Below are 22,389 nucleotides of genomic sequence, written 5' to 3'. Positions count from 1 at the left end.
AGGCTCGCAAATACACTAATGAATATTTCTTAAATTAGTTAGATTTAAACATCTATTTTAAGGAATGTTCCTGTTAGTTGTAAATAAACAATACATAAAATACAATTTATTAAATAGAAATATTATTTCGTAAGCATTGTGAACTTTTCAAAAAAATATTCATTTATAGGCTAGTGTACATTAGAGCGATACCCAATTATACTTTTCTGTTTTTGTCTTGCTTCTACAACATCTCTGCCCTTATATTTTTGAGTTTAAAATACCACGAATGAAAAACATTTTTACCAAATACAAAAATTTCAGATTTTTAATTTTATTCTTTTAATAAGTTATAATTGCTTTAATTTTTTTTTTTCAATCGACATTTATACATTAACATCAGTGGACGTCGGAAACATTAATTTCATTCAAATCATTAAAATTATAATTTATTAAAAATAAAATCTATTTAAATAATTATTTTAAATTTTAAGTAAAACATTGAAATATGCATTGGGTAATAAATTATTTTTTGTTATGCTTGGACAACGTAAGCTTTGTGCATATCCTCCTAAAATTCGTCACTGATCGTGATCGGTTCGATCACGAATGGTCTTCATACGGCTCTTCATTAGTTATGTGCGTACAGTCATATTGAAAATGGAAATGTGTATAATTTTGTGAATTCAAAACAATATTATGCATTTTATGTCTCGGCATTCCTTACCCTTCTCCCCTTCAGAAACGTATTAAATTCTCTATGGCAAAAATCAAATGAACTGAACCGTCCAAACGAAACTTCCATGACATCGACAGTCAACAGTAGAAATTATTGTTATCACTATGACGCTATCGATCATCGGCAAAAGCTGACGACCAACCGACCTCCTAATCGCTATTAATTATACCCATATAAATTTTGTACAGCTATTAATCTGTATCTGACATAAATCATAATATTCAATAAATCAATTTAATATATTTCTGACAAATCAATACTTTACAATAATGTAAGAACAAATATAACGTTGTGGGAGGACTTTACCCCCAAAGAAAGACTTACCTTGGGTGTAACTTTTTTTAGTATAAATTTAGGGATTGTCACAGCAGATTAAACTTAAGTCTTTAGTAAAGCGAGAATTGAACATAATATGGCTTGCTGTTAAAAATAAAATAAATAGAGGTAGGTAGATTATAATTCGAACGTATATAAAAAAAAAGTTTTTTAAGATTTAAATAATAATACGTATATTATATTACTATGCGACGTTTTACAAAAAAATTCGCAAATACTTATCAGTATGTAGGTATAATATAATACATAACAATATTATATAGCATACATATCTTAAATGTATGATTTTATTTTTAAAGATAAATATTTAATTTACAAAATATAGTAAATACAAATACTTATTGTAACGACAATACACTAATTTCACTAGTTTTAACAATAAAACGAAAAAAAAAATACTTAAGATACAAATTTCCAGTCTTGTATTAAAAACAGCTCATTAAAAAAAAAAATAATAATAATAATAAAATAATATAATAATATCAATAGAATTATATGGATTTGGGGGAGAGGGGCTGGACGATTGGAAAGAATAAAAGCGGCACATGCATTCAGAGTCAAACGTATCGTACGTGTGGAACCACATAAACCGTACTTGCGGCAGGTACATAGTTTTCGCAAACACACGATACGTTTCAATAAAACATACTAGGCATATATAAATCGAGCTTTTCGTTTAAGTGTTTTTTTACAAATAAATAATAGTAATGCTCTAATCGATACTCTCTTCGGCAGTTTAAATCGTAAAAAAATTGGAAACCGAATGGCTTGGAACGATATAGAATATCACAAATTCGTCCAGCTACAACAACAACGACAACAACAATGCACAATGTGTTACACCCATACAGCCCCTTAAGTAAAAACATTGGTAAAAACGAATAAGTTACATTTCAGTTTTACACCAGACTATTACATCAATACAACGGTTTTTCGTCTTCGCTCGACATGTCCGTATTGCTCAACAAGTTCGCTTTGTCTTCTTTTTTCGACTTGCCCAACGACAACAGACCTCCCATCTTGGACGACCGAAAATCTGGTTCGAAACATGGCTGAAAACAAAAATATAATTTTAGTTTAATGATTTTTAATTATTAATAACAATAAGCAATAATATTATATTTTAACTGTAAAGCCCATTTTTTAACATGTTATTAAATACATTATAATACGCACACGAAATATTAAAAATATGCAAAGAGTATATTACTAGGATCAATAATGAATGAATATGCGATGTGTATAAACACTTTATCCATAAAGATACTTGGACAATTATATGGCATTTAAATAATATGTACAAATTAATTGTACGGTGCTATTTTAAATCATCTTTTTCAATTTAGTACTGAATAAAATATTTAGTAAACAATAAATTTATCCCAGCCAGACGTTCAAGATAATCTTATGCTCAAAATAGCTTTATAACCCGTTGGTCGTTACAATAAAAAATTTTAATACATTTTAAGAAAAAAATTTAATTATTTCATTTAATATTAATAAAATATGCAAATTTTATATTATTTCTTAAAAATATGTAACTTATATTAATCTTTACTTGAATTCACGAAAAACCGTTAAAAAGCCAAAATCAACCACAGAATCTACACATTACAAGACTTCGACATACATACTAAATCAGTTATTGCAAATCAAGTGTATACGAATAATATGAATTTGCATACAAATCGGGGACACATAATACATTATAATTTATAACAAATCATTTTTAAGTCTTATGACACCAACTGCGCGATTAACTTACCGTTTCGCAAATGTTCATGTTGCAACAGTTCTCGATAGTTATCTCGCACTGTTGATTTTCCTGTTGCGGAGGGCGGCACGTCAACGGCGTGATGCTTTTGTTCACAACAATGCGCTTCTTGATCCTGGGTCGGCGGCCCAGCAACCGCACTTTCCTGGCCAGCACTATGGTAATGGTGCAAAGGCAAACGACGAACACCGTGAGTATGGCGATCACGGCCGCCATGCTCTTGCTGAGTCTGCACGGTGAAAGGTCCGAATGATTGAGCATAGCCATTTCCGAGTAATCGAATTGCTGTCTGTATTCTTCGCACCTGAAAAAAAAAATTGTTATCATTATCATCGGATGACGAAATCCGTTACGGTCTAATATTGACAAGTTGGGTATGTTATGCGCCTAATGAGGTATGGAGCGATATTATTATAATATATCCAAGGCCTATTTTTTGTAATTCGTATTATCAACACGAGTTTTAGTATAGCAAACATACAAGTATGTGGGGGAGGTTCGTTTTCCTTATTTAAATAAAAATGATCATACATATGTTTTTTTTAACGTAGACTTGTTTAAATGCTTAAATATAATACCATATATTACATAATAGTTAATAAATTATCGTACAACTGACGGTTTAAACCAAATCCATAACTGATAAATTATTGTCACAACCAAAGATAAAACATCAAATAGTGTGATGTGATCAGATTAAATACTGTCGCAAATTACATAGTCATTGCACGCACCTAATAATCTCGTGCTACCTATATACACTACTACACCTAACGAATTTCGTATTATACACAAAAATAAGCCACGGATAAATCCTGGTTTTGGCATATCCCCCCCCCCCCCTATAAATATATTAAATATTTAAATACAATAAATAAATTTAATAAAACAGATATAAATAAACACATAAATACTAAGCCATTTACAGTAGGTAGTGCAATCGTACAATAGTGCATAATGTTTAACAAATATTTGACTGCTTATTATTACCAATTATCACTGTAAAATTGTTTAAGCAAGAATTCAGAATCAATTATGATGCTATCTGCACACACACACACACACACATATATATATATATATATATATATATATATATATATATATATATAGGATTTAATGTTCATTAAAATAAATTATATAAAGTTTGAAACTATATTATTGTATTCAATAGTTCAATGTTTGTGTCTACAGAGGAATTAAATATTATATAAAAATCGACTAAACTGCATCGTCGGATCAAGAAAAACAGCGCAATCGTAACGCTCATAGAATATTATAGGTTCAACAGGTTACAAATTTAGAATACATAATACATAATATGTACACACATTGCGCAAGTGCTTTTTAAACTACTAGTTCAATATGTTATTCAAATGTACATTGAACATACATTACATATACACGATACATGCAAGGGTCCGGGGCTAACGACCAATACATTGTGTATACTTAAGTACTTGGCCTTATATATACTTAGAGATACACTCAGTAGTTCCATTCACTTGTGAGAGCGGTGTTGGCGTTGTTTTTTTTAAATAATTGAAAACATACACCTAATGGATTTACAATATAGAAGATAAAGGTAGTAGGCACCTACATCGTACATCGTTTGAATATTTCCGAATGATCCGTAAAAAAAATACTCGCGGTGGTGAAGGTATTGCAAGACGAATTACTTATATATTTAAACCATGAACGAATAAATTTGTAAGAAAACTAGTACATATATACATACATTTATTTAGTTATTATTATTATTATTATTACATTTAGCGTAATTATATAGTCATTATATTCCTTGTTTATTGCTTCGAAATTTAAACGCCATAGGTACAACTCTATCAAGTGAAATAATGTATGGGAAAACCCTACAACGCAATAGAATATAAGATGTTCCGTATATCTAGTTCTAATATTTACGAATAAGAGAAATTATAAGATTCGTAAATGTTTATATTAAACGTATAATGCATTATAACATTACACACATATATGTATACGTTTACAGTGTGTTACTCGTGATGTTTAATATCTTATTAATCTTAAGGGCCTTAAGTTAAGGCTAATGTATCGTTATACAAAAACGGTATAACCGCGGTACACAACATTAAATAGAGACATTTGTACCAAATAATTCACGAATAGCCGAGACCGTTGAAAAATGTAGATGATAGATGTATCATATTTAATAGATAAATAAAGGTGAATGGATACTAGATGATCGTATATTTCTCATTATACGAAACTACAATTTTGCGAATTTCAAGGCGGTCGCTGTCACAACACAATATCGTGAAAGTGTAGCATGTTATAAATCTATATATTATACTCTATAATATTATAATATATGTATGCGGTATTAGACGCACTGTAATAACAAATCGAAGCCCATCGGCGACGTCAATTCAAGTGATGGCGTTCTAAAGCAGAATAAGTTTATTTAGCTAATGTACTTTCCGGGTATACGTATACAGCATATTTTGCAATGATAATCAATTAATGTTCTCCGAGATCTCACACATAAACCATGGTTATCAACAGTTCCGCTAGACACTATATACCACCCTATAGATGACCTCATACGAATCTATAACTCGCAAACATTATACGACAAAGTTATTAATGTATGTATGTTTATGTTTTCGGACAAAGTGGAGCGAAATAAATTAATAAATACACGTTAACAGTGATTTTGCATGTAATATTTTTAAAGCTACCACACAAAGTGTACTATATATGCATCGTGCATGTGTTAATCAAATATTTTAACGTGAACCATAATCGTGATTTCGGTAAAATGTTTGTAGACTGTAAAAACTTTTTTCCCCATATTTTGAAGTAATAGGCGTAATACACAATTCTTAAGTCCAAAAATATGTTTTGAAGAACTTTTGTTTGAAGTCTCATATAACCGGAAACAGCATTATTTTCTGGAAATGCGGAATAAATTGTTTTCATACTACTTCGTCGTAGTGTTACATAAGTAACGAGATTAAAAGTATAAATTGTGATTGAAAAAGTATCGAAAAAACCTAAAACTAAAATCAAAATCATGAAATTAGACTTTTATTCAAAATCGCAGTAAAACGATTGCTTATGTCAATAATATGTAAGCATGATTAATTTTCCTCGAAAATCAAAAACCGACCTAAACGATAATGAACAACCGCCGATTGGCGTTAAATGCACAAAAATGTATGTAAACAATAAACACGCCTAAGCATCGCACCATACCAATAATAATTTGCACAAGTCCGTACAACTAGAGTGTTCGAATGCCTAGTTTTTGTCCAACCGTCAATATAACAATTTACTATAATAATATAATTGTAATTAATCTCACCTGCAGACGGACGACTGTTGTTGTTTGGACATGACGTGCTGGCAGTACACCGTGCACACCTCGTTCAGCCAGGACGCTTTGTACTCGCACGCTTCGCCCGCGTACCCGACCGGACACTCACAACGTGGATTGCCCACTCCGTCCAACGTGCAATCGCCACCGTTCTGGCACCTGCCCGCGCACAGCTGCTTATCGCACCGTTCGCCGTAGCTGGTGTCCGAGCACTGGCACGTCGGCTGTCCCGCGTCCGACAACGTGCACGTCCCGTACACGCAGTAACCGTCGCACACGCCCGTCTGACAGTATTCGCCCTCGAAACCCGGGGCGCACGTGCACGTCCCGTTGGCGTGTAACACGCCCTTGTTCTTGCAAATGTTCTTCAGCACCTCGTACGGGATCAGTTCCGGTGTCAGTTCTGTTGTCGTCACCACGATGTCCTGCGCAAACCAACGACAATATTATTATTATTATTATTATTGCGTGACTGGGGGGCCGGCGAAATGTACAATTGAATTGTGTTGTTATTGCAGTATAATAATGCCATCTTCGCAATATTATATTATGAGTGCATTAGTAAATGAGAATATTAATACTGAGCCATCCGAGCGAAGAATATTTTTTTCATGTACTTTTATTTTAAAACGAGTACCTAATTTAAATTTGAAAATAAAATGTATTAAACATAGAACTATTCGCAAGTCATTTTAAAAAAAAAAAAAAGAAATAAACTCTACGCTTGGGCTCAATTATTATATATTATGTCTTCTACAAATTCAATAATATGTAAATTTTCTCAATAATATTGACTATGAATAAACTTAAGTAAGAATCCTATACGTAAATTGTCCATGATATTTGCGAGTTACGTGTATGATAAAGACAACACGTGCTAGCGCAGCATCCTTTTTTTTAAGTATAATAATATAGTATACTTTGCGCTTATCGCAAAGACAGAGAGCCGACACAACTGATTATACGCAAAATATATACGCTACTGGCGAGCCTAGTTAACGTCCGATTACCAATTAGTTTAATGTCTTATTAAATGTTATTATGGGGTAATCCAAAACAGACACTTTAAAATAAATAAATATAATCTTTCAACAGTATAGGTACCTACAAAACCACAAACATAATTTCGCTTGACAAACTACGTTATGAAACAGAACATCTATAAAATAACAATAATAAAAACTGTACTTTTAATTATGTAAATTAAAATAAATTACGAAATTTAAATTACTTAAAACATTCAAATTTATTTAATTGCACACGTTTATAAAATTAATTTACATTTATTTAATTATTTTTTTATTATTAAAATATTAATTATGCCCATATTATATAATATATAGTAATAATTAAATAATAATACAAGAGAGTGCGGTTGTGTCCATATTGTTTATCAAAACTGAAAATGGTGGCGATTTTAACATCACTAAAAAAACATGGAAATCGGTCTCAATGACCATGCATAGTTTAGTCCTACTAATTTTATAAAACTGTTATATTGAATGTGTACGAATAACTACAAAACATATTTAATGTCATTAAAGTAAATAATATAGGTACCTATTTTTAATTATTTTTTTAAAGTGTCATGTTTGTGATAATAAACCTTGAAAACTTATATAAACATAAAAATACCGAGTTAAAGAATAAAATTCCCGGAAAATTGATATACAGTTGTAAACGACCAGAGTCCAGAAGACTGAAGAAGTACTTACATTAAAATAATTTGTTTCACTGTTTTCAACTCTATTAATTATTAATAGGTATAAACTAAAAATATTAATTATTAGGTAAAGAAAAACATATCGAACTAAATACATTTAAAAAGATAAATAATATTTGACAACTGACGATGATGATTGCATATATTACCTATACCTATAAAACATTAATGTTCAATTAGGAATATATACATTCAAACGTACAGAATGGTCACTCTGTATATATATTAAATTATACGCGATCGTGCATATATTATAAGTTATATAAGTTATCATACCTAGTACTACCTACTCACTAATGTCACCAAACTAATACTTATCGTGGCCGGTTGATCTAAAGTATTGAACAATCTAATCTCATCTTTCAGAATATATCGACCAGTTAATTTTCACCTTACAAAGTTTTGATGATCGATTATTATCAATTTATTTTACACATAATCTGTTTGAAGACATAATCAAAGGGCACATTTCTGCTGAGGGAACGAGTTTGACTAGCGAGTGGGAAAACTGAGAGGCGAGAATAGATAGAAAATCGGTGTGAAACGTACTTTTGACCTGTGCATCGCGCAATACGTGCTGTTGATCATGGTAGTGTTGCCGGTGGGCGTTATCAGTCCCATGGGCGTGCTGATCATCTCGTATTTGGCGACCAACGACGGTTGCACGCCGCCCTGGAACGAGTCCTTGGGCATTGTCCACACGGCGTTGTTGATCCAATCGCTCCAGTAGATGTCCTGGTCGTCTACAGCTATAGAAAACGGCTGGTGGTGCGTACCGTGGATGAGCGTCCTCCTAGAACCGCCATCCGGGTTGCTGCTCTCGATGCTGTAGTATAAACCCTCGTGTTCATCGCTCCAGTAGATCAAGTTGCGTTCTACGTCTACGGCGATGCCCAACGGCTGGAATAGGTTTTCGTGCACTATGATTTGACGATCAGAACCGTTCAGGCGCGACCGTTCGATGGTCGCGTTTAAATGGTTACAGTTTGTCCAGTACAAATACCTGAAACACGAAAACGCATAGGTATTGCTTATTATAATACTTTTGAAACGGTTTTGTGAGATTTCACTTTTTGTGGAGGGGGTGAGGATCAATCGAGCAGACTAAACTTGCACCGTCGAAAAGTGTAGATTCGAGTTAGCTTCTTAATTTCGTTGCTAATGAGATAAGCCGCGAACCATAATCGTATAAGTCATTTGCTAAGTAAAACGCTGATTTTGCGATTCGTGTCAATAAAAATGAGCATTAATCTGTTAACAAGTTCAGATAACGTATGCCGCAGTGACGTAAGGTCGAGTGCAACAATCTGGTATATGTCCAGACATACATGATTTACTATATAACTACATTGTTTTTATTTAAAATTATGTTAATTAATGATTGTCGAAAAACTTTAAGGTAGTCGTATATAAATTTCGAAGAAGAAGAACGTTTGTGCCAGAAACATAAGGAAAGTTCATATTTTATTATATTGAATATATTGACTTTGAGAAGTTTTTAAGTAATTTGAATACATATTATCAATATATCAGATGAATGCTACATCTATTTGATGTAATTTATCATAAATATTAATCATTTCAAATATCTTATGAAATTTGAACTATTGCGTCAAAAAAATATTAATAAATAATCGAGGTTCGGGATCAACAATTCACTTAAATCATCGTTGTTTTTTTTATTTATATACTAAAATTATTTAACTTTATAAAACTATAAGTTGCTTCCTTAAAAATAAAATAGAACACTTCAATAAAATGAAAAATATTGAACATTTCAGTATCGTACATTTGTAATCTTATTAAGTCCATAATATATTTATGTATAATCCGCTCGCTAAAGTAATACGTCGTCACTGGCTAGCGTGAAGGTTATCAAAGTAATGTGATCAATACTGCTCATTAACATTATAGTGACCTATCTGTATTTTCATTAAATCTCTTATTATTAAATTATATATCATTAATTTAAATTATATTTTAGTAATTTAGTTATAGCTATACCATTCAATATTCATGTTCTAAATCAGAGTTGATAATTATTTAGTTCAAATTAATAAAATGTCGTCAGTGTAAGAAGAAAATAATAATATTTATGGTACCTACATTGTACAATATAAATTAGGTTATAAAAAACAAAGGTACTAAAAACTGTAGGTAATAATTTACACAATAAATGTGTATTAAATTAGAATAAAAATGAATATATATAATATTATAATGGCATTTTCATTTTTGGATAATTTATAATTACAACAAAAAATAACTTTCGACATAAAAAACGCTTTTAGTTTAGAATTAATTTCTTCTATGAAACCGTAGTAACTTTTCCTAAACGATAGTTAAATTAATCTAAATCATATGTATAAATATAATATATTTATATTATATGTTTACAAAACACTCTTTTTTATTTATTTATTAGTTTTAAGATTTAAAATGTTTTGACACACTCAGTGTTATTACATGTATTTCCAAAACAGACTAAATCAATCAAATATACCAATTTGTATATTATTATAACTCTAAAGCAACCGATAAAAATCAACTCACCCTCGACACGTGTCGATCGCTATTCCCTGGGGTATTGCATCCTTGAACCTGAACAGGACGTGTCCTATGAGCGGAACCTTGGTCGAATTTTCTGGTACATGAACGTAGTTGATGGTCAGTCCGTTGCCGGTAGTCCAATACAACGTGGACGTACGCTCGTCGAACACCATACCAAGTACGGTAACATTTTGTTCTTTGGAAAAAAAATCAGACCATTAATACATTACTTGGCGAAAGTAAACATTTTGGTAGCTGCGACAGACGAAGTCCAAAATATACTTACTGGCTACGATAGGTTCGATGATGGTATACGCTGTATCACCGGTAGTTTTTAACCGGAATATACTTCCGACTTTTTGATTGGCATCACTAACGTATACGTCTTTTTTAATAGGATCATACGCAATGGCACCCATGTTTTTCAACTTATCGGCCGCTGTATTCTCCACGACATTTTTTGTAAGGAACTGAATCTGAGCTGGAGTTACCACGCTTAAATCTATAAACCAATACATAAAAATAATTACACAACTAAAATAACAATACACTTAAAACAATATTATTTAATTAAGATTTAATATTATAAGTAAATATTTTTGATTTACTATAATCATACTACGCAGTATAAATTATAAGAGTAAAATCTATATAAAACACGTGAGTATATATATATATATGTAATATATTCCGGTATATTAAGATACACGCTATAGCTTCATTCCATATAGCTTTCACTATAGAAAGAAAAATTTATTCTTTTTTACGATTACATAATCATGTTTTACTTTTTTTTTCCTCCGATAAAGTATAATACACGCACATCTTTAGTTGAATCTTTAGTAGATTCTATTCTTATTTTGCATTGCTCAGTTAAGTATGGTCAAATAAAAATTAATATAAATAATTATAGAAGACATATCAAATATCAATAGTACATAACGTATAGATATAAACGTTGGACAACAACGTCATAAACTGAACGATATATCACGTAATGAAATAATTAAAAAAAAACAAATACATTCGACTTCCGCTCAATTTTAAATAAAAACCTTTTTGAATTTAAATTAGCTTAAAATTATATCTTCAAGGATTATGCAATGTAATTTTATACGAGTTTGAACTAATTTTTATTCAAATTTTACTTTGATTAATAGTTTATATAGAGGTAGTTATTTAATTAGTCAATGAATTAGAACCTAATTATTTGCATACATTTATCGATGTGAATATCTAATGTGTATATAGATAGTTATTTATACCTATTTTAAAAGAAACAAACTCTTATATCAGTTATATCATCCCTTTAGTGCTTGCGGAGATAAGAAACATATATTTAGCACATTTAGGTAGATAATGTACCTACATTTTTCATACAGATTCTATGTCAACATTGACCTCAATTTTAATTACAAGGTTATCTACATGAAACAAGGTGAAAAAAAAACCGATATACAATAATTAAAATGACAAGTTCGAAGATACAACTCCGGTTTTTAAACTGTTTGGTTCGGGAATTAATTATATTTTATACATCATCTATATATCTATACTCAGATGTGGAGGAGATACAATTGACCCAAGGGCATATTATCCATATCATTAGTCTTAAAGCTTATTTCCTGGAATATGAACTGAAAGTACCAGAAATTACTATTTTCAATTGTTGCGAATTGAAAATAATATCATTTCCCATCATATACATTAATTTATTTGAATACCTGCAGATTTTTCACCTTGAACTTGTCCATTGATTTCCTCTATTACTCAAATAACAGTCTAAATATTCGATGTGAAAACAATAAACAAAAAGACAAATTGTATAGCACAAAAAAAAGTTTAAAAGTCATAAAAAGTAAATTGACTGAAATCGATTTATTATAATATATTAACATGGTTATGACTTGAATATTGTCATACTTAATATTGTACATCGTATTAAATATAAGTTTATATGACTTATAAGTATAACACATGTTAACAGTTATTTAAAATGTTATTTGAAATTTAAAAAATATTAATACAATCTCTGAGTAGTTCATTATGGTGTGAATGAAGATTGCTATCTCAATATATCAATGTATTATCGTTTTTTCAATTATTACATGAATTGTCAATAGAATTTTCATAACATGAGCGAGTATGAGAAATGAACAATTTTCGATTATAGAGTTTAATGTGTATTTATCACCAATTTTTAGTTAACAAACTAAATTGCTTTTAAAGTATTTTATAATTGTTTAATAATTGTATACACACATGAATACTATTTATTATTATATGATTTTATACGAAGCAAATATACTGATTTCCATATTAAAATTGATGTGTGCGAGTCCTACACATTACCAATTACCAGTATCTAAGTTTTATTTAACTCGTATAACTTTGTTTTTATAATTACATTATAATTTGCTACAAACTGATATACTCGTACGTATGTAATTGAAATAAATTATAATAAAAAGGTAAATATCTAACTACTGTATATTTCAAGAACAGTGGAAGGTTACACTTGCTACTTTATATACACTTTTATTGATAAAATAATAACAGAATTATATGGTAGTTGAATATTCAATAGTAATAGTATAGAGTAAAGTAGTACAGAATAATAACTAAAAGTTCACATTCCCCTTCAATAAAAATACTATAATATAGATACGTATTAAAAATGACGATAAGGTAACTCAACGAAAATGTAAGATGATAAATTGCATTTCGACGTTAGGTACTTTTAACGTATTAAGTATCTGACACAATAAATAATTTCATCATATTAATGTGCATAAAGAATTCAAATCAATTTGATATTATAAATAATTGTTATTTGATCAATAAAATGTATTTATACCTATCTTCTATTAATGTCAACATTTATGATATACCGACTTATTTCCTATAGAAAAAAAGTTAAATAAATGCATTGCTCGAGTAAACAATTATTTTTGAAACAATAAAAACAAATAAATTCCAGATTAGAAGAAAAACCCGTTGCGATAAAAAAAAAGCTTACTGCAGAGATAATATTGTTAATATATCTATGACAAAATATATATCACTTATTAATTCAGTACGTAAACACTTACTAAACGCCTACAAAGATAACATTTTAGTTATTTATATTCACATATATTACTAAATAGAATAATTAATTATAATAGACAACCGAGTGTTGTCATAAAATTTCTAAAATTTGTTTGTAGTTCTATAAAAAAAATGAAAGAATTGTATTATATTAATACAAATCGAATAATTCATGTTTAATATAATCATATTTTAATTGGACGTTACATATAAACACAAATATAGAAATCAACTTAAATATATTTAGAAAAAGTATGTTATGCATATTATATTATTTGTTATTTAATATATTTTATTATTATTATTATATAAAATGTAAAATATCTTATTAATAATAATAATATAAAGTAGGAATATTAACATATATTATTATCTAAATTAATAACGTCTAATTTTATAATTGGCGATCACCTAGCTATATAATTAAGAATATCGCATTAATTGTATTTATTTAAGTGCCATAAAAAATGACATCATAACAAAATTAATTAAAATATTTAAAATTTAGATACGTGGAAAGTCTACATCGACCGTTTGATTCAATTCGACAGTTAAACGTCTTCATTGAAATATTTAAGTTTTAATTAATACATTTTAAATATTAATGCATCTTATATATTCTAGAATATTTTAGCCGTAATATAATAAAAATTATATTATTTTATATTTGTTAACATTATTAATATAATAATTAAGACCATCATACTATTATCAATATACATATTATTTTACGCAGTATTAATATAAAATAAAAGTTTTTGAATACTATTTTTATTTATTTTTAGGTATTTGACCTTCTCGTGATATATGACTTATGAGTTTTTGACTATTAGTAGTCAAATTATGTATTATAGTTATCGAATCCCAAAAATCATAATGAACAACATTTCATGAATATTTCATAACACTTAACTATATAAAATGATGAACTATTTAATATTTGAAAAAATGGTTATTTCATTTTCATTAGGTCTTCTGGATTCAAATTTACATAATTTTATTTAGACTATGAATGTGTTATACCTGTGTCGGCCAAAAATGCACAGTTCAAAACAATCCCACCTATCGAGCGACAGTAGATACAAGGCAGTACTACAGTAGCCAACCATTATCTATTTTTAACGTCAATACCGAATACTCTAAATAGTGTAGCTAGAGCTAAGCTCTTCGATTAACACCTGAATATTCAATCACGACAATCACGTGTCATAGTGACAAATTATATTATATAATGGTACTATAAGGTGTCGATAACAAAATAAAAGCAATGCAATTATCATTAACCAACAAATCTAACGATGTTCAGATCTAAAAATGAAAATTTATTCTCAACACAGAACACCGTATATAATCATGTCATTATGCAAACAGTAATAAAAAACAATACAAAAAAAACACTATGAAGTATGAAGTAAACACGCACACGTCACTAATAACCTAATTTACCAATGTTAATATAAATCTCAATTACTATTTTAATAATAATAACAATAATAATAATAAAGAAGCTATTGATTATTATTTATTGTTATACTATTTGTTTAACTGATTATTAAAAAAGGCTATACTGTATAGGCTATACAGATAATTCAAAAATTAAGAAATTTAAAAGAATACTATATTTTCTCTTATATAATGTACATCATGTATATGTACCTATTACCATTGATTATAAATATTTATTTTATAAGATATTAAAAATGTTTAAAGTTTGTTAACTACTCCGAAAACATTATAAATGAAATTGATTAAATACATTACATTCATAAATTGAATTAATCAATTTTGTTCATACAACACCGTGTATTGTGTATAATATATTTGATTTAAATTGTGATTATTCAAATATTTAAAAACTGTTGTACTACGTAACCTAAAGTTCATAATCTACTATTAATATTACACATATCACAATAGATTGATAGATACGTGCTGTATTATTATAGTAATAATATTCATTAATGCATTTATGAATTGTTTTTTTATTTAACTATAATGTATCAATAAAAAATTTGTACTAGCTATATTATAATTATACGAGTATCAACAAAAAAAGTTTCAAAATTATTCCTATGTAGTATTAAATGGAAAAAATTAGACCGTTTACAATATGAAGAAATAATATATCTGCACAACTTGCCTGGGTGTCAGACTCAGTAGGTGTGTTGTGTGTAAGGATAATCATATCTCCCTATTAAAAAAATTATACAATCTATAAATTTAAAATATTTTTAATTATCTCTGTGACTAAAATATCATATGCAATCCAGCAATACGAAATTAAATTAGATATCAACGACACGTAGACACAAGAAACATTGCAACGTTAAACGTCTTGTATAATAGTTTGCAAATGGATGACCCTCTCCCCCTCCTTTGAATTAAATAACAATTATCTTGATAACGATTAACGACTCGGTTAACATAAAATACGTGCACAAAAATGTCAATATTTTAATTTTTTGCCAAGTATTAATATAAACCTCATTTACGGTTTTCTTTACAATTAACATTATTTCAAAGAATTTAAATAGATAATACGGTACTTAGTAAAAATGTCTGGGATATAAATAAGTATAAAAAACCAATTATTAAGTATAATGATTACCATTGCATAAAACACTAACTGATTTTTAATATTATGCAAATTTTGAATTGAATCATTATTTACAATATAATATTTAGATTATTATTATATCCCTTCAATACTTTTACATTGTTCTAGTTCAATACATGACTGCCAATGCCAATTGCCAATACTGGATACCTAACTGTAAAGTACTTCAAAATTCTATGAATTATTTTCTTAAATACAATACTACTAAAACTAAAATAATCAATAGTTTACATAATGATAAGTATATGAAAACCCATAAAATTTAGATACCTTGAAATTTAATTATTGATTGAAAAATATTTTGATACGCATATGTGTACAAAACCGGTATTAATATTCATGGCGAATTGCTTTATAATATGATAGTTTAGTATTTATCAAGTTTTACTAAATAGGCACATAAGAAGACCGTAAAAATACTAAAAAATGATTTGGAAAAATCAAACTATTATATAATCTATATAATAACATTCGAACGATTTTTAATAAATAATAATACAAGGAAATACACGGATATTGTACGTTGTTTCAGCGTAATGGAATAATTTTAGTTTTTTTAAATATTATTTAACGTAACCTAATCTATAACTATAAAAAGTAATAATATACTTTCTACGATATTTTTAAGATCTTACAATGGACAAAATTAAATGCTTATTAAAATATAGTAAATTAAAACTAATTAAACCACCAATTAGAATCCTAACGTTCTAACTATTTATGTAACCGTGTCTATTAAAAATATTTCGTAGTTAGTTAAAAATAAAATCATTTTATACTGCAAATAAATGATACGGATTAAATCTAAATAATTAACAGCTTAACTTAACATTTTCAAAATATTATTTAATTATTTAAAAAAAATGAATAAATAACATTGGTGGCCTTGATTCAAATAAGTATCCATTACTTATTAGTGGCATATTATTAAGCTTGTTACATCTCAATCCTGTATTTCATTAAAAAACTGAATAAATAAGACAGTTTGTTTTCAAGTAACCATTTGCCTAATGGTTTTGAATTGAATAAATGTCAATCCTTTTTCGATTTCCGATAAATATCGTATTATTAAGTACACGTTTCTTAAATCACGGCAGTTACTTTAAATATCACAAGAGGTTAAAAATTTAGAATAATTTATTATACACTCAATTGTTTATTGTAACAATTAAAAAAAAAATGTTAGATATGATAATGAATTATAATAATATAATATAATATATATTATATAATTATTAACTCGTCTTAAAGTGTTTTGTTTATACTACAATTTTCTAGTAAGTAGGTATCTATGATAAGCGATCGTTCAGTTTAACAATTATAGTAAAATATACTAAATAGGTAATTTATTACCCCCTCCGCGGACAAGATTAAGTTATTCATAATATAATATCATTATTTCTTTAGTTATTGGAAAATACAAATTTATTATCAATGATTATTTGTATTTTTTATTTTATTAGTAGACTTAAAAAAAAGTGAATAAACCCTGAGCAAAATTAAAAATGTATAGAATGAAATAATTTGAAAATATTAAAAATAGAAGAGCATAATAATTTTTCTATGAACTATGTATATATATATATGTAGGTAATCCGTTATCATTAAAACAAAATGCTTTTAATTACTTACTATAATATTAAACAACAATTAAATTTACATTTCAAATTTCTATAAATAAATTATACAATGATGGAATTTAAAAGTTCGTTGATCTTTTTACTAGTATAATACTAGTAACTGAATAATTTTACTTTTTGGTACCTGTCTATAATTTTTTTGAAATTTCATGAAATTATCTAGATATTGGATTAGTTGTTACACTAGCTACATTATGAAATATTTTATTACCTTGGCCAATATTATATCTAATCATAACTGTTCTATATCAAGATACAAGAATTTAATACATGATCTATATTAATAACACAACATTAAAGCCATTAAAGGATAATTAAAAATATTTTATTTTGACCTGCCCAAAGTAGGTCACCATATATTATTTCCATTACCTAAATAAAAAACAAATGGTTTTTTATAACACAGTTTTATCAATAAGTACTGAAAGTACCTTTAGTATTTATAGAATTATAATTCAGTTACACAAAAAGACATTTTTAACTAGTTTTACACTACAAAAATACAGTATATAAATTTAATAATATACAATAATTACAAATAAATTGTTGTTTGGATTAATATCACTCCAATTACACGACAAATTAAATGAGGAACATCCCTCTCGTTCAAAAGTAATCAACTAGTTCTAAGTAATAACTACTATGCCAAAAATCAATTACAACAATATCAAAATGTAATTCGTGAATAGCTGATTCTAAAGTTTTAAAAACAAAATAGTTATTTTTTATCCTGAATTTCTACTCAACCACATAAATTACGCTAAGGAATACTGGGCTCTTGCGCACGAAGCACCACATTCCGCACATTAATGTAATACGTGTAATTCTAGCCTTCTAGAATAATAGAAATTATGTAAAACCATATTCGTAAATGTTTAAGTAATAACAGATGGAATCAGACAATCAGAGACAGACACTATTACACGATAACATAGTAATATAGCACCAGTTACAATGATTAATGAACGATCAACCAATGTCTACGCCACCGTTATATAAAATATGTCCACGAAATAAATATTACATAATACATAATGTACATAATATTCAGTGTTTTAACTTTATGTAGCAAAAAGAATAGCGTAAGTACTCGGGATCCGAATTTCCGCGATTAATGTTTACATCAACTCAAAGCTGGATTAGAAAAAAGTCAAACGGCTCAAATGCAGGCCATGTATATATATTCAGTGTGATACAAAATATTTTTAGATTATTGATGTAATAACGTTTGTTTTACTGATGATATTTCAAAAATTCGTAAAATATAATAATTAAAGTTCGATAAAATCGTATTCAAAACTAATTACAAGATTTTTGCCTCAATTTTTAATAAGATGAATATTAAAATATTTTATGAATATAAAATATGTGCGGAAATACTTGTGAATTATGGGAAATTGTATTTTCATTATAGTGAAGTATCATCATTACAACAATAATAGAAATTAATTTGTCAGCAGTAAGAAAAATTAAAATTTAATCGAACTGTTTATTGCTCTACAACGTATTTACATAATAATATTTAAATTAACGATTTAACTTTAGACAGTTATTGTAATAACTTAATAGGTTTCACGTGTTGACATATGACAATATATAGAAAGTAGACGTACTATGTAATTTACGCTTTTGTTAAACCACTTTAAAACTGATACTAACAATGTGAGCAAATATGGTAAATAGTATTATAAACATATAACTAAACGCATATACTTTAGACTTTAGTAGTTAGTATTTTATAACATTATATTATAATATAAATTAAATAAATGATAATTAATATATTAATTTATTATTATTTATAATTATAAGTGAATAACTTGAAAAGAAAAAATATTAAATTGTTAAGTCATACACAGACTTGTTTTCTTATATATATATATATATTTTTTTTTTTGACAGCAACTAGTTTTTGTATTAGTATGCTAGTATTAATAAAATATAATACCTATAGATTTGATTTAACAAATTTGTTCTACATAACGACCTTCAAAATATCCTAGTAATTAAGCATTTAATTAATAATGCAATAAATATTAATAGTAGTAATAGTACTTATTTATTATACGTCAACGAACAATTTAAAAAAATACCAATAAGTATAAAACAATAAATATATCTTATATCAATCAATAAGCTCACACACTGCTCACATACAAAGCTCACGACTTTCGTTTTCTTTTTTAGTAGTTGTATTGCAATCGGAAAATCATAATATTTTGTCAATCACAAGTCTACAAACGATTATTTTAATTAATTTTATGACATTTGGCTGATGGGTATAAACTGACTAATATACTAAAACATTATTTTTGTCAGATGAACAATACAGACTTTACTATACAAACACTTTTCTATAACAGTCTTGTTATACTCCTACAACTGCTTATCCAACGAATAACTCAAAAAACGAGTATATTGGACAGAACGCAAAAAACCACAAATTTTCCACAAATAACTCCGAATTTTCGAAGATACCTAACATAAAAAAAATACGTGACTAGCGATTTACACTAAGTCGTCATATTATTTCGGCCACCGAAATATTAGTTTAGTAGTGCTAAACTTAGGTTATTAGTACCGTGATTGCCAAACGCTAAAATCAAGCAGAAAACAAGCGTTGTGAATATGATGTTATATTCCAATTTAATCTAACCACCGAACAACATATTAAAACATAAATAAATAAACGAGTTTCGACAGAAACCGATTGAAAACGGGAGTAGGGGTAAAACACTAAAACGTCATTCGTTGAACTTTTGGTGCGTTGTTGCGAAATGTAAAAAAAAATGTCAGGCATAATACAAACAAATTAACTCGTTTTATAACATAACAAACGCGTCCGTTATTCTCTGTGAAACTAAAACAACGCGACGACGGAAAAAAACCAATAATAATAATAATAATAATACAAGTATAGGTGTCATCATCGATTATCGTTATTAAATAATATAATATTGTAAAAAACACATATTTTAATCATCCGGACGTTATGTTTTCAGCTCGATATGTAGCATATATTATGCAGAATAAAATTTTCAAAACAATTTTTTTTTTTTTTTTAATAATAAGCGTTACGATCAGTGGGTATTTATTGCGCAATAATAATATATTATTATTCATGTCGATAAATACTAATCTGAAGAGTGCGCGGGGTCGACGGCGGCGCCGCCGCAGCCGTCGCTTAATATCGTACGCGACGTTTATTGTTCCAGAGGGTGGGAGCAGCAGTCTGGTCGGGGGTGTAGGGTGCGGGGTGAGTGAAAAACCGTGTGGTGTACGTGCAGTTCGTCACGTACGCCACTCGGCGGCGAACGGTACGGGCGTACGCACGCGGAGCGGAGGGAGGAAGCAGAAGAAGTAACCGAAGAAGAAGAAGAAGAAGAAGAAGCGAAGCGAAAAAGAATCCGGCAGCCGCCGCGGTCGGGAAATAGGGAAAGGTCATGTGCGCCGGCCGTGTGGCGTACGTGACGACCGGCGTTCGGTCTATGGCCGATCACGTGCGAAAAAAAATAATTTACGCATACATTATCCACACGCGCGTACGGCCTAGACGGTCGTGTATGCGTGTGCGTCACTGCTATACGACTACAGTACGAATGTATTATAGTACGCACATGTTAATTGTAATCGTTATGCTTGTTAATGATTTAATGATCGTTATATGTAGAATATTACACCGTGCAACGTATACGCGAAACTACAACAAGTCAATAACGATAGTAATATCGTAGTATATTGTTATTATGCAATAATACTATGATATGCCACCGGACAAGCACGAGATGCACGACGTTATCATCATTGATTATAAATTTATACAAATACTACTACTGCTACTATATTACTATTTACTACTACTATATAGTAGTAGTAGTAGTAGTAGTACTATTTATTATCAATGATAGCTGATATTTAAGTAATAATTGTAATATTATTGTAACGACTTACCCCACGCTCGAACCGTGCCTGTGGCCAAAACGACCGAAACCAATGCGAATGTAAACTTTAGGAAACTCATCGCGTGTACGTATGACAAATTATACAATATTTGGTTATATAATAATGTATTATCGGCGAAATGCTTTTCTCGGTGTAGCGTTTATTAAATTAATGACGATATTACTACGTGTATTAGTCTCGGTGGTAAAAAGTTGATTATTACAATTTGATACAATAGTAATAATAAAAATATCAATAGTGCATCCGAGATACGAAAAATATGGACTATAAATAACCGTCGTGGACGCGGTGTCGCGTTAAACTTGACGGGGAAGAGCTTGAAAAAGATTACGGAACATTTGAAATTGCCGCGTGCGGTCGACACGCGCTCCTCCGGGATGCGGCGGACGGCGGCGGCGGTATAACTGAGCGAGGAGCGACTGAGCACGGTGCCACGGTCTGTTCGGCGGCGATCGGTAGTGCCGTCGAGTTATTAATATTTTCGGATCTCCGTCGGCGTGCGTGTAGCGATTACGTCTGCGCGCGCGCGTGTACGGTAGTGCTGTTCGGCGACTGGTGTGAGCGGGTGTGCGTACGACCGGGCGAGACAGATAGACGGTGCCGAGTGACCGAACCGCGCG

The 22,389-nt window shown here is 29.1% G+C and overlaps 1 protein-coding gene across 1 annotated transcript; it reads right to left on the bottom strand.

The window, feature by feature from the left end:
- Positions 1-1,307: 1,307 nt before the first annotated feature.
- LOC113559400 (protein cueball) lies at positions 1,308-22,355 on the bottom strand. Its single transcript, XM_026965206.1, has 7 exons — positions 21,758-22,355; positions 10,746-10,961; positions 10,463-10,655; positions 8,459-8,912; positions 6,175-6,611; positions 2,820-3,132; positions 1,308-2,106 (listed from the first exon to the last, which is right to left on the bottom strand). The coding sequence occupies exons 1-7, from the start codon at positions 21,825-21,827 to the stop codon at positions 1,972-1,974; spliced, it is 1,818 nt and encodes a 605-aa protein (XP_026821007.1). The 5' UTR covers positions 21,828-22,355; the 3' UTR covers positions 1,308-1,971.
- Positions 22,356-22,389: the final 34 nt, after the last annotated feature.

Source organism: Rhopalosiphum maidis, chromosome 1 (genome assembly GCF_003676215.2).
Source record: "Rhopalosiphum maidis isolate BTI-1 chromosome 1, ASM367621v3, whole genome shotgun sequence".
Classification (NCBI taxonomy): Eukaryota; Metazoa; Arthropoda; class Insecta; order Hemiptera; family Aphididae; genus Rhopalosiphum; species Rhopalosiphum maidis.
Note: the sequence above shows the minus strand (reverse complement) of the source record. Positions and strands in the feature narration are given on the sequence as shown.

Excerpts from the sequence above, each read along its gene's own strand:
- LOC113559400 (XM_026965206.1), bottom strand. The coding sequence starts at position 21,827 with ATGAGTTTCCTAAAGTTTACATTCGCATTGGTTTCGGTCGTTTTGGCC. Across the intron at positions 10,656-10,745 it reads CATCGAACCTATCGTAGCCA|AACAAAATGTTACCGTACTT; the intron begins GTAAGTATATTT and ends TTTTTTCCAAAG. Across the intron at positions 8,913-10,462 it reads GCGATCGACACGTGTCGAGG|GTATTTGTACTGGACAAACT; the intron begins GTGAGTTGATTT and ends TTCGTGTTTCAG.